The following is a 14,284-nucleotide window of genomic DNA, read 5'->3' as shown; positions in this document are numbered from 1 at the left end:
AATCAGATATTCTAAGGCCAGTTAGATTGAGGAAAGGTTAGGTGGTATTTTTTTTTTATTGCAGAATTTCTCACAATCTCTACTATGTTAATACGTGTTGTGAAACTCTTAAGAGGAAAATATATGCACCATTTTCCAAGTTCATCTGTCTATCACCCCTATTTGTGGCTAGGTGGACAAATGTATTTTGAGATAACATTTTTTTTTTTTTTTTTTTTTTTTTTTTTTTTTTTTTTTGAGACGGAGTCTCGCTCTGTCGCCCGGGCTGGAGTGCAGTGGCCGAATCTCAGCTCACTGCAAGCTCCGCCTCCCGGGTTTACGCCATTCTCCTGCCTCAGCCTCCCGAGTAGCTGGGACTACAGGCGCCCGCCACCTCACCCGGCTAGTTTTTTGTATTTTTTAGTAGAGACGGGGTTTCACCATGTTAGCCAGGATGGTCTCGATCTTCTGACCTCGTGATCCGCCCGTCTCGGCCTCCCAAAGCGCTGGGATTACAGGCTTGAGCCACCGCGCCCGGCCGAGATAACATTTTTAAAAACATTGTAAATTCTTCCTCTGTAGGCACAATAAAGCATACCATGGACAAACATTCAACAAGTCATACTACTGTAAGCACCTTGCCAACTTAATCATTTCTCAGATTTCTGTATTAAACTAGGTTTAGCAAAAAGATTCAGCAACTATTACAAAACTGTCATTATCAAATTCAACATATCCTACAACTCTGAAGACATATATACACATCCCTGTAACAACTTAAGGAGGAAAACCTTCATGATGCTTTTCTTTTTTAACAGCATTTGCCATCTATCAATCGCTGCCTTATTTTGAATCATTTGGCACTTATTCCACCAAGCTGCCCTTTGACTTATCCATCTATTTCCCATATGTGCTGAAAATATATCTCATGATGCTCTTTATAGGTAAGTGACTTTTTTGGTCTTGTTTTTGCATTTTTCCTGTGCTTTTTGGTTAGTGCTTGCCATCTACCTTAATATACAGGTTGGTAAACATGGGAGAGACCAAAGAGGAAGCCTGACATGATGAACTAGATCTTGTTAGTGAAGCCCCTGGAGATTATAATGCTTTTTGCTGGGCATCATGGGATCATATATTTCCCTTTCACTGTACAAATAAGAACAATTTTACTATCAGAAAACATAGCTGCATTATGTATGAGATATAGAAGTTTGGACCATGTGCACAGGTATCTACAAACAAAACCTAGACGTCAAACTAAGAAGAACTGGCCATTTCTGATTTTCCCATTTATATCCATTTTGTTTCTTGTTTGTTTGGCTTTTCAAGCTAGCACTTCCTATCAGGCAAATGGAAGTCGGTGTTAGAGACTCAAGAAAAATGTATGGAACAAAAACTTACCCTTGAATAAATTTGATCATTAAACCTAATCATTTTCCAGGAAATTGGGGAAAAAACTTTCACTATTAAATTTTTGTTTTCCCAGCTCTAACCTTCACAAATCCCCAAAATAATGATTATCTCTAGAAGGTAACAGATATCAAACATAAGAACAACACATACAGAGAAAAGACAAAAATGTCAAACTTTAGAGGGAGGTGGAGAGAGCTGTGCTAAAGAAAGGAAGAGAATTCCTTGCATTAAAAAAAGTAGGATAGAAGAGTTTTATTTACCTTTCTTTCTGCATAAAATCCAGACACTTCTTTAAGCATTCCTTCTCACATCTCCCTTGCAAGTGTCTTCTCCCTGGATTTAAAATACAGCACTCTGTATTTTAAACTCAATGTTCCTTCCAGAGAAATAGTTAACGTTACTTACTTTTGCAACTTCTTTCTCCACATTAGGTATGTATTTTACCTACAGTCATCTGTACTCAGAAAGAAGAGACATCCTTGGAATCTTTCCCATTAAAAAAAAGAAAATGTGAAGTACGGCATTCCAGTGTGACATGAGAAAAGACAGGCTGTGGATTCAACTGCAGTAAATACAACACAGGAAGTATTCTGGAGGAAAAATACCTTATGTTTGATAAAAATCCATTACATGAAATGATTGCACATACCCCCAAAACTGTAGACATAACAGGCTATGTTTTTCACACATTGTATTTTTAAGACATATATATTCTCCATACCCTGCTTCACCAAAATTCCTGCTTCGTTTGGATTTTATACAAGTTACACTTACATTGTATGTAGTCTGATTATTTTCCTGTAAGTTTAATGAGAAATAGGAGATTAACTGCAATAGATTCAATTAAATTAAGAAACCAAACTTGATAACCTAAATTACATGTATTCTTTTTCACTTCCGAGTTCCCAAATAGATTTGTAGGAGGGGAGGGGTGGAAAATATATTCCACAGTTGCCTAGAATAACATTTTATAGATAGATTTCTGTCTTCAGAGCTAATAATTCAATACTCACCCTAAACATTAGATATGTTTAGAAAATTAAGTATCTTTCCAAGCCCTATGTCTTAGCTCAGGTTGCTATAAGTAGAACACCATAAACCAAATGGCTTAAACAACAGCAATGCTTCTCACAGTTCTGGAGGCTGGCAATTCCACTCAGGATCAAGGCACCAGCTAATGCAGTTCCTGGTGAGGGCCCTCTTCCCAGTTTGCAGGTAGATGTCCTTCTGTGTCCTCACATGAGACAGAGAGATCAACTCTCTTGTGTCTCTTATAATGGCACTAATCCTATTCATGAGAGCTCTACCCTCATGACCTAATTACCTCCCAATGGCTCCACCTCCAAATACCATCATATTGGAGGTTAGGGCTTAACACATGAATTTTGGGGGAACACAAAGATTCAGTCCATAGCATTCTGTACCTGGCCCTACAAAATTCATGTCCTCCTCACATGCAAAATACATAAATTCCATCTCAACAGCCTTAAAAGTCTTAACTCATTCCTGCCTTAATGCTAAAGTCCAAAGTCTCATCTAAATCAGATGTGAGATTCAAGGTACAGTTCATCCTGAGGCAAAATTCCTTTCCAGCTGTGAACCTGTGAAATGAAACAAGTTATGTGCTTCCAAAATACAATGATGGGACACGCAAAGCAAGAAACAGGAAAAAAGGAAGTTGTAATGGGTCCCCAACAAGTCCAAAACCTAGCAAGGCAAACACCATGAGATCTTAGGCTTAGGAATAATCCTCTTTGGCCTGATACTCTGGCTTCAAGACCCAGTGAGGCAGAGGTATTGCCCCCAGGACTATGTTGGAGGAGGATGACCCCCATATCACCAGGCAGAAGCTGTCAGGCCTATTGAAACCAAGGCAATGACTGCCCCTTTTGAAACTGAGAAGGTACCCCTGATGTTCTCTGAATCACCGTTTGAGGTCAGTCTCTCCTTTTCTTGAAGAATAGTGTACATTTACAGCTGAATAGCTCTATGGTCCCAAATCCAAGAGGTCCAACAGTCTTCCTTCATTCTGTCCCATCTCCATTCCTTTCAATACAAACTGGCAGTGTTCCTGCTAGGGTGGCTGATTAGGCCTGTGGTTCACACCCACACAAATCTAATTGGATGACTGGTCTGCTACACCCTTAGTGTTCTCTACCAAACATGTTTTCTTACCTTTTTGTAATGCAGACAAACTGATAATTTCCCAAATCTTTAAGTTCTGGTTCCGTTTTGGTTAACAAGTCTGTCTTCATTTTTTGTCACATTTTACTTTAAGCAGTCAAGATAAACTGAGGCACTGGTTCAACACTGGTTGGAGATCTCTTCAGTTTAATATCTAATTTCATGGCTCACAATTTTACTTTCCACAGAACACTAGAACATGAACACAATCATCCAAGTTCTTTGGCGTATTATAACAAAGATCACCTTTCTTCCAGTTTCCCATAACAGGTTCCTCATTTTCATTTGAGACTTCATCAGAATGGCCTTTATTGTCCATATGTCTACCAACATTTTATTCGTAGCGATTTACATGTTCTCTATGAAGATGGAGGCTTTCTCTCCCACCTTCTTGTCTTTGAGCCCTCACCAAAATCACCTCTATCAATCCCTCCATGGCAATATTGACCTTTTCTAGCAAAAAAACTAGTGCCTCAAAACTCTTCCGGTACTCTTCCAGGTACTCTAGTACCTCAAAACTCTTCCGGTACTCTTCCAGGTACTCTAGTCCCTCAAAACTCTTCCAGCTTCTGTTACCTAACGTCAATGCTGCTTCCACATCTTTATGTATTGGTTATAGCAGCACCGTACTTCTTGGTACTAATTGCTGTCTTAGTCAGCTTGGCTGCTATAACAAACTACCATAAACTGGGTAGCTTAGACAACAAATATATTTCTCACAGTTCTCGAGGCAGGGAAGTCCAAGATAAAGGTGCTAGACAATTAAGTTCCTGATGAGGTTCCAAGGTGCTAGCTGATTCCTCTTCATGGTTTGCAGATGGATGCCTTTTTGCTATATGCTCACATGGTGGAGGGAGAAACCATCTCTCCCTTGTTTCTTATTGTAAAGATACTAATCCCATTTATGAAGGTTCCAGCTTCAAATGCCATCACGCTGGAGATTAGATCTTTAATATGTGAATTTAATGGGGGACACCAGGATTCAGTCCCTAGTGCTCTGATAGAGTATTCATTAATGTCATGTATTCATTAACATCTTTTAAGTTATTTGGGGTTTGATGCCTTAAAAGAAGACCCTGGCCAGGCATGGTGGCTCACACCTGTAATCCTAGCACTTTGAGAGGCTGAGGTGGGCAGATCACTTGAGGTCAGGAGTTCAAGACCAGTCTGGCCAACATGGTGAAACCCCATCTCTACTAAAAATACAAAAATTAGCCAGGCATGGTGACACATGCCTGTAATCCCAGCTACACGGGAGGCTGGGGGCATGAGATCACTTGAGCCTGGGAGGTGCAGGTTGCAGTGAGCAGAGATTGAGCCACTGCACTTCAGCCTGGGTGACAGAGTGATACTCTATCTCAAAAGAGAAGACCCTGATGAAAATAGTAAACCTTTAGCAAATACACAAATGATGCCCCATTCTGTATTCTTTTTAATTTTAAAAATCACGACACACACATACATTACAGGAAGATAAAAGGTATAAAAATATAGTACTTTTTAAAAAGGAAAATTAATGTTTTGGATTATTACTGAATTATTGCTAGTTACTGTAATGTAAGTCATATGTTCTCACAGTTTTGAAAAATTCTTTGAAGATCTAAAAAAAATGTGAATAACTGATAGTCATTGCTGTATCATTGATGTATCACTCAATTTTTGGTAAAGAATTATAAAGATCTTATCTAGTAACTACGTAAAAAGGTATTAAAAATATTGTGATGTGAGAATGTATTAATAAAAATGTAATTTTAAAAATGGGTCACTTATTTCCACTAAAGAAAACATTTGGAAATAAACAATTGAGTATTAGGCTGCTTGAAATATTTATAAATATATTTGGATTTTAAAAAATTATCCCTTTAAAAAGCTACATTTTTTTCCTGCTTTTATAGTTATCTTCTAAATTTTAGAAAAGTTACTAAAAGCTTTAGTGTGCAAGGAGAACAGAAACGCTTTGCAAATTTTAGGTGGTTAATCTTAGTCACTCCCAATAAAGATGGCTACTTACACTGCTGAAGTACATGTACAATCAATCACTAAAATGAAGAGAAAATTAGAGAAACTACATGTTACTGGGTCATTATAATAAATTAAAATTTCTTTATTAAGTAATGCTTTAATTTTTTTTAAACCAGATTACCTTAAAAACTTCTTAAAATTGAAAACCAAAAGAAACAAGTGAATTTATAATTATTTTAAAACAGAAATGAGGATTGACAGTAATTTGAGATATCTGCAACAATTGTAACATAAAAAGATCTGCCATTTCCTTTGGCGACGACACAATACTACTGTGGTTGGTTGCCTATATTCATAATGGAAAGGAATACTAAATTTCATTATCAGTTAGTGAAAATAAAGATGTAATTTCTTTTTCCACTTAAGTACATGTTCCCCAGGTTAAGAAACCCAGACATAGTGAAGTCAAGACAGTAACTATCTGGTTAATTGGATGTTACCAAGATCGCAAAGTTGATTTCTTTGACTATCTGTCTTAACCGTATGTTCACCAAATTCCTATTTCATTTTCTACAGTGTAGACAAAGGCTTACTTTCTCAAATTTAAGTAACATAGATGAAATAGGAACCATTAGATATTTTGAAAGCATATCTAAGACAACTTTTTTCTGAATTTTTTTGTTGTAAAATATAAAATACCGCATCTTAATCATTTTTAAGTGTGCAGTTCAGTAGTATTAAGTAATTTATATTGTGCAACCATCACCACTATCCATCTCCAGAACTTTTTTTAACCTTGCAAAACTTAAATCCTATACTTATTAAGCAATGGCTCCCTATTCTCCCATCTGCCCTGTCCCTGGCAACCACCTACTTTTTGTCTCTATGATTTTGATTGCTCTAAGTACCTCATATAAATGTAATCATACAGTATCTGTCTTTTGTAATTGGATTATTTCACTTAGCATAATGTCCTCAAGTTTCATCCATTTTGTATATGTCAGAATTTTCTTCCTTTTTGAGGCTGACTGATAAGGAGGAAATTACTCTTGTCATTTTGCCATTTTCTACATAGCTTAGCTTTTTTGTCCCTCATTTCCTGCATTACTGTCATCTTTTGTGTGTAGTTTACTTTTTTATAGTGAAGCATTTAAGTATCTTTCTCAGTTCTTTTGTGTATATTCTGTAGCTGTTTTCTTTGTGGTTACCATAGGGTGACATTTAATATTCTGAAGGTAATTTGGACTTATGCCAGCTGAACTTCAAAAATATACAAAAATTTTGTTCTTTATATCTGTCAATCACTCCTTTAAGTTTCACAAAATTATATACACTGTGTGTCCAAAATCAATTTTTAAAAATGCAACAGTCTCTATGTAGAAAACAAAAAGTAGTAGATTTTCCAATTGCCCATGTATTTTTCTTTACTGAGATCTTTATTTCTTCATGTGGCTTTGAGTTTTTGTTTAGTGTCTTTCCATTTCAGCCTGCAGGAACCCTATTAGCATTTCTAGCAGGGGCAGGTCTAGTGGTAGCATACTCTATTAGCTTTTGTTTATCTGGGGATGTCTTAATTTCTTTCTCATGTCTGAAGAACAGTTTTGCCAAATACAGGAAATGTGGTTGATGATATATTTTTTTCCTAACACTTTGAATAGATGAGCTCACTGCATTCTGGCCTCCAAAGTTTCTGATGAGAAATCTGATAATCATCACACTTATATGTGATGAATTGATTTTTTCATGCTATTTTAAAGATTCTGTCTTTGTCTTTTGATAGTTGTGTGGATCTCTTTGAATTCATTCTGCTTGGAGTTTGTTGGTCATTATCTGGCTGTTCTTCAAATATTCTCTCTGCCCCTTTCTTTCTCTCTTTTCCTTCTGGGATCCTCACAATGTGTACGTTGGTCTGCTTGATGGATCCCACAGATCCTTATACGCTGTTCACTTTTTTCCAATTGTTTTTCTGTTGCTCAGACTCTAATAATTTCCATTGTCCTATTTACATGTATACTGATTTTTCTGCTGCTCAAATCTGCCTTTGAATACCTCTAGTGAGTTTTTCATTTCAGTTATCTTACTTTCCAGCTCCTGAATTTCTTTTTTGTATCGTCTTAGATGTTCTCTGTATTGATACTACCATTTTGTTCATCCATTGTTTTTTTTTTTTTTTTTTTTTGACTTTTTCCACATGCTCTTTGGTTCTTTAAAAAACATCCTTAAGGCAGTTGTTGTACAGCCTTTAGTGGATCCACCATCAAGTCTTTTTCAGATATAGTTTTTGTTTTGTTTTCATTTGAAAGGGGCATACTTTCCTGTTTATTTTCATGCCTTGTTTTTTTTTTTTTTTTTTTTTTTTTTTTTTTTTTTTTTTTTTTTTTTTTTTTTGCTAAAAACTAAACATTTCAATCTAATAATATGGTAACTACATCTCACTAAGGTCCCTAAGTTAATGTTTTTCTTTTTTTAAACTATTCCTTACTTTGCCCGCCTTGAGCAAGTTGTCAAATGTGAGAATCCGTATTTGTTTCAGAAGTACAAATAGATATAATCTCAATGTCCAAAATATTTCCCCAAAGAAAGAATCTTACAATTATTTAAGTTTATATATGGAGAAAACATTTTATGATACTTAAGTGTTAAAGTGATTTAAAATTAAGTTTAAAATATGCTAAAAATTATCTTCCTTTACCCAGTATCTATCTTCTACTCATTTATCATTGCTTTGTAATAATTGTAATGTTTCCCATTGGTTCAGATAATTTTAATATTCTTCTCGGTCTGAGTTATATGCTAATGTTGACATGACATGTTTCGCCAGGGTAGTGTTCAGATTGTACGTTCAGGGAGCAATAGCCACAATTAACAAGGTCACCTATTTAGAATGCAGATTCCAGGTCTCCACTAAAGATAGTTGAAGCAGAAGCTCTGGGAATAAGCTCAGGATCCTAACTTTTGATAGACTCCTCAAATGAGCCTCATGCAGAGAAAAGTTTGAAAACCACTGCTTTTGAGTCTAAATTATTTCAGCTTTGAACAGAAAGAAAACTGCTAGGCCGGGCGCGGTGGCTCAAGCCTGTAATCCCAGCACTTTGGGAGGCCGAGACGGGCGGATCACGAGGTCAGGAGATCGAGACCATCCTGGCTAACACGGTGAAACCCCGTCTCTACTAAAAAATACAAAAACTAGCCGGGCGAAGTGGCGGGCGCCTGTAGTCCCAGCTACTCGGGAGGCTGAGGCAGGAGAATGGCGTAAACCCGGGAGGCGGAGCTTGCAGTGAGCTGAGATCCGGCCACTGCACTCTAGCCCGGGCGACAGAGTGAGACTCTGCCTCAAAAAAAAAAAAAAAAAAAAAAAAAAAAAAAAAAAAAAAAAAAAAAAGAAAACTGCTAATAAGAACTACTTATATAAAAGCCACCAATGTTTTCACAACAGAGATGAATTTTTATGGCTTTAAAAATCCTTAAACAGTAGTTCTGAACATGTTTTTTAACATGCCAAATAAGAATTACTAACTAGTTTTTGCTAAGGGTAGCTGGAGTTTTAAATCTCATCTAAAATAAGGTTAGTTAATTCCATATGAAAGTCAATTAGTAAAAACATGCCTTACTTCATCACATAAATGTAGGTGTCCACTGTTACTTCATGGTATTCAGCTGAGTGATGGGGTCTTGTGAAAGATAATGTGGTCTGGAATTAAGAGCACTAGGTTTGATTTGAGATCAAGCTCCAGTATTTACTAACTGAATGACTCTTTGAGTTTGTTTCCTTAACTGCTTAAAGTTATTATGAAGACTAAATGACATATGGTAAATTAAACTTTTGCAAATTATAAAGGGCTTTGCAGAAGTAGGGCATTTATAACATGTTCTGTTCTTACTTCATGACGGTTTGGTGATTTATATTCTCTGACCGTAAGTTCCATGAGAGCAGGGATAACAAATTTTGTTCAGATTGTACCCCAGAAACTTGTATAGTGGCACATAATAGATGCCTATAATTGTGTGTGCAACTCTCTCTTTAAAGAAAACCACCCCTGCATCTAGAAATATATTTCAAGAAATCTATCAGCTTAATTGGGTAATGAATTTCAATTGTATCTCAAAGGGTGCCTTATACTTAGAAGACACATAAGTTTTGGTTTTGTTTTTCTTTCAACTTATATAAGTATCTTAACATGCTACTTCTAGAATGTTTTGATTGTTAAGAACAATTTCTTAATAAACTTCCATTGTCTTCCCAAGTCCCCATATATGTCAAGAATGTGTTCAAGCATTACAGCTATTTATTTGCAGTGAAACACAAAAGTGATAACATTTCAATAACATTTTATAATTTATAAACCATATTTTTGTATTATTTATTTTAACCCTCACAGCTACTTTGTGAGGTAGATCATTTTATCCAAAAAATAAAACCAAACCTCAGGGAATAATCATTTTTATTCAGTTTCGTATTTAATAATTTAGGTGGAAATGATCTTACAAGCTCCCTATGTTTGACAAGAATCAGATGAGCTAAGTTGTAGTTTTAAAGTTTTTAGTATTTATGAAGATTAACAGATTAAATACATAACTCACAACTTCATAAATACTATATATATATATCATACATTTAAGATGAGATTTTAGAGTTTCCAGGATCACAGTAAAGTATTTCCCCCAGAAAATATAAAAGCATGTTACCTCATCCAGGACCACAGCCGTGATGACACACATTCATAAACGAAGATGATGCTGTTGGGTGTCTTTCCACAAGAGTGATGAAGAATGTGAATGGTTCCAGCCACACTCTGTCCCATAGTTCCATTTGAAGTGGTTCCTATGAATAGGCTGGTTGGGTCAGAAATACAAACTGACCAAACAGGGACCTACCCTCGGGCTTTAATGAAGGCCCCATCTCTTTACCAAATGATCTGATTTCTCTTCTAAAACAGCAATTTACTAAAGTGTTTGCTAAACCTCTAAAACTGCTGCTTGCTTTCAACGTTACTAAGTTACTTCAAGATAGTAACTGAATCCTTAAATCTGACTCCTTATATAATTACAGTACCACTATCTCTGGTTAAAATCATTTTGGAGACATTAATGTCTCACAATTAACTTCAAAAAAGATTATTAAAAGCCTTTTGGTTACCATGGAGCCATTACATTACAAATAAAACACAAAGAGGATTTTAGGCACTTGCATGGATCCCAACATCTGTTCCAAATGTATACTTTTCAAATCAAGAGTCAGAGTGTTTAGATATTTCTGAGAAACCTATCAGGGCTCAAACCCCACACATTAATTTGTTAGTACATCTCAGCATGCTATTTGTCTTGGCCACTTATGTTTTTAAAAACTAACAGAAGATGACTTGTAAGGAAACTTTCCGTAAAGTTAGGAACATCTGGCCTAAAAATGCAGGGACTTCTGGTTTCTGGAGAATAAACTGAAAAATCCTAAGGGAATAATTTAATTCTCACCTGAGGTCATACAGATATCAAGAGAAAAGGTCTTATTATTCTGGTGATCTATATCTTAGAATGTTTAGATGCAAGAACCTTTGGAGTTTTGAATTTAGAATCTTTAGCAGTTCCCATGAATAAGAAAATACTACAAATCTTATACTCAAGGCTGCTCAAAATAAAAAGAAGGAGCTGCAGAAAAAAGAATAAACATCTTATTTCCTCCCTTTTGTACTCTTCTGTTTCCTTGTCAAGGGCAGGAGCAGGGAAAGGTTTGAATGAGAAGAAACTGGGCTGAACTGAAAAGGGCAGTTTGGGGTTAGAAGACTAGGCTGATTCTTCACCCCTTTACTTGGGCATTGGCAGTCTCTGGCTGCTGACTCAAAAAATAGAGAGTCGTTCTTCAGTGCTCACTTCCTCTTCACTGCTCCTGTTTGCCATTCACGTTGCAAGCTGGCCCAGGAATCTGAAGTCCTTCGACCCATGAAGACCTACTCATTTACACTACAGACCTAAACTTCTCAATTCCAGAGGTCTACCGATATGAGGCAGAGTTGTTTCTTTATTTGATTATAGCAATCTACATTAAGGACGAATAAGGTTTCCCTCTGTGGGAGTTTTCATCTTAAAGGGGAAGCTGATGAGCCTGGTGCATAGAAAGAGCATTGGGTTCTCTGCCACTTACTAGTTGTGTTTGCACCATTTTAAAATAGAAAATGCCTCATTGTGATACTGTTGCAAGAGTTAAATAATATAATACAACTGAAAGCTCAACTGTTCTGTCATTCTGATATTTGTTTTCTATCTGCTTTATAGGTTTTGTCCCTTATTTCCTGCATGACTGTCATCTATTGTGCTTATTTTTTTGTAGTGAAGCATTTAAATACCTTTCTCATTTCCTTTTGTGTATATTCTATAACTGTTTTCTGACACCTAGCAGTGAATGTTAGATGAATTTCAACTTCTCATCAGTAGGAAATATAAGCAAGTATATATGGATGGGAAGGAGAGGGAAGCTGGTTTCTAGAGTAAATTTTCTATCTTCTTGGCTTCCTTCAAATTCATTTTCCTCCTAGCTTAACCTCTAAGGAAGTAATATATTTGGAAAACAAAACTAGTAAAGCTATTTTAAACCTAAGTGACAAGTACATTGGTGACAATATGAAGGTACAGGCCACAGGGGAATGCTAGAAGCTCCATGGTGGTTGAGCAGCACCAGGCACTGTGCTATGGCATGACAGACACAAAGGTACATTATTTCAGTGGCATAATTTTTCTTCCAATGATCCCATATATGCATCAGTACGTTTATATGATTGGCTAAACACAGAACCCTGATACTGGCTGTGAGAAGAGTAATTAGCAAACAGACCAAAATTTAAATGCTGGTTGAGTCTCAAGCCATTGAATAAAATGCAGCCCTTGAGAATACTGTCACAAACCTTCATTTACGTTAGTCCACTACTCACCCTGATTAAGACAGAGATTTGTACTTACTGAAAAAATTGATCTTTAGGGGAGATATCTGTCATTTTTTTGCCAGTCCAGCACCCCATCATCTTTATTCTGGAGGAACCCCAGTTCAGGTGGTTTGGGCGGGTCTGCCTTGGCCCCTCTCTATCCAGAGACTTAGGAGTGGACATATTACCCAGGCCTGGACAGTTAGAATTCCCCACCTCCCTGGGCCCAGATACTTGCTCAGAGACTCACATGTGACCTACCTCCCTGGGTATAGGGATCCAGTCTGAACCAGAGTCCTCCTCATGTTGCTTCTGCTGTATGTGGGCAGACACCTTTCTTTCCCTTTGAGGTCACTGGCAGACATCTTGCCAGCTACAAAGAATGATCCTGAGAGGAACAAAGCCTGATGGCATCACTGGATTCACTGGATGCAGCTGTGTCAGATGGGATCTACTCTTAAATTTCTTAGTTTGTGAACTAATCTTTGGCTAAAGCTATTTGGAATCGCAACTTCCACTTGCATGCAAGAGAATAAAGCATAAGGAAATTATAGACACCATTAATGAATCTGATCTAGCTAATATTCAGTGTTATACTTATTATTTAAACGTGTATAGCAGTTCCAAGAGAGTGTTTCATCAATAAGGAAATTTGTCTAACTCATTGAGTCAATGAATATCCTCACGGAGATTCATGGAAAATAGATCATAATGCCATTGTCACTAAGTGGTGCCGGCACCTTCCCCCATGCCTTAAAACAAAAGACACACACACAAAATTGACAAGATTATTTTACTGGAATTTAGCAGGGAGAAGATAATCTATTCAAGTCTTCACAGAGAAAATCTCCACATTGAACTCTAGCCAAATAAAGAAAATCCAAGTTCCTGTTTCAGTCTCAACTGGCCCAGGTACTAAAGCAATGCACTCCTCTCTTAGGAGGCATGTGTCAAGCTGTCAGTGATGTGGCCACCTTTTCATGACCTTTAACTCTCTGCATCATGTCTCAGCAATCCCAGGCATGAATTCTGAAAAACTTCTTCCACTTATATAGTTTTCCTCATCCAGCTGAGAATGCTGCTGGTTACTGCAAAACTGTTCACCAACCATATGCTCTGGTCCATACAGCTTTCTTCTTAAACTCTGGGAGAACTCTCAAGGACAGCAGGGTGGCTAAGGGGACAAAATATAGGTATAGCTGCATTTGAAAAGGTCATTTTGATCAAAAAAGGTGTCAGAACAGAATTTGTCTTTTTCTCACTTGGCTAATGTTCACGGCTAGGGAGTCCCATCAAGATTTTGGCAGAATTTTAATGGCAGAAAACCATTTATAAATATTGGGGGGAAAGTTTTTTTTTATTTTTTATTTTTTAGTTATCCTGTAATCAGTTAATGGGAAATATTGCAGAATTAAAATGAAAGCTGACTTCTGGGATGCTGGTGATGTTTTTTTTTTTTTTCTTGATGAGGGTGCTGATTACATGGCTGTGTTCCCTTTGTAAAAATCTACTTACAATTTGTGCTCTTTTCTACATGAATATGGTATTTCCATTAAATATTTACTTAATGCTAAAAAACAACAATGAATAACCTGACCCTATAATAAAGTTAGGTTCATGTATTCAATGGAGCAAGTATGACCATACTAAAGTATATCTGAACATGTATCCCCAAGTCCAAACTATTTCTGATCTGTCACAGGTCCCTCAGGGATCAATTTAAAATAGGAAGTTCTGTGTACTTCCTTTAAGTAATTTTTTGTATATTTTATTTTAGAATATTAATACAAATATATTGAGATTTTATTTGAAATATAATATGAAGGAATGTAGGT

The 14,284-nt window shown here is 36.6% G+C and overlaps 2 protein-coding genes across 12 annotated transcripts in view; one reads left to right on the top strand and one right to left on the bottom strand.

Moving 5' to 3' along the window:
• HACD4 (3-hydroxyacyl-CoA dehydratase 4) overlaps nt 1-5,334 on the top strand; it is a 30,344-nt gene extending 25,010 nt beyond the window's left edge. For all 6 annotated transcript variants that reach the window (XM_030919674.1, XM_030919668.1, XM_030919671.1 and 3 more), the window contains 2 exons: nt 798-923; nt 1,824-5,334. In XM_030919674.1, coding sequence (XP_030775534.1) covers nt 798-923; nt 1,824-1,906 — 209 coding nt within the window. In that variant the 3' untranslated portion in view covers nt 1,907-5,334. The remainder of the gene's footprint in view (nt 1-797; nt 924-1,823) is intronic.
• Nucleotides 5,335-13,225: 7,891 nt separating this feature from the next.
• FOCAD (focadhesin) overlaps nt 13,226-14,284 on the bottom strand; it is a 327,680-nt gene continuing 326,621 nt past the window's right edge. For all 6 annotated transcript variants that reach the window (XM_030919606.1, XM_030919604.1, XM_030919601.1 and 3 more), the window contains one exon: nt 13,226-13,623. In XM_030919606.1, the coding sequence (XP_030775466.1) occupies nt 13,550-13,623 (74 nt within the window). In that variant the 3' untranslated portion in view covers nt 13,226-13,549. The remainder of the gene's footprint in view (nt 13,624-14,284) is intronic.

The sequence above is a fragment of the Rhinopithecus roxellana genome, chromosome 16 (genome assembly GCF_007565055.1).
Source record: "Rhinopithecus roxellana isolate Shanxi Qingling chromosome 16, ASM756505v1, whole genome shotgun sequence".
Lineage (NCBI taxonomy): Eukaryota > Metazoa > Chordata > Mammalia > Primates > Cercopithecidae > Rhinopithecus > Rhinopithecus roxellana.
The sequence above is the reverse complement of the archived record's forward strand: the minus strand, read 5'-3'. Positions and strand labels throughout refer to the sequence as shown.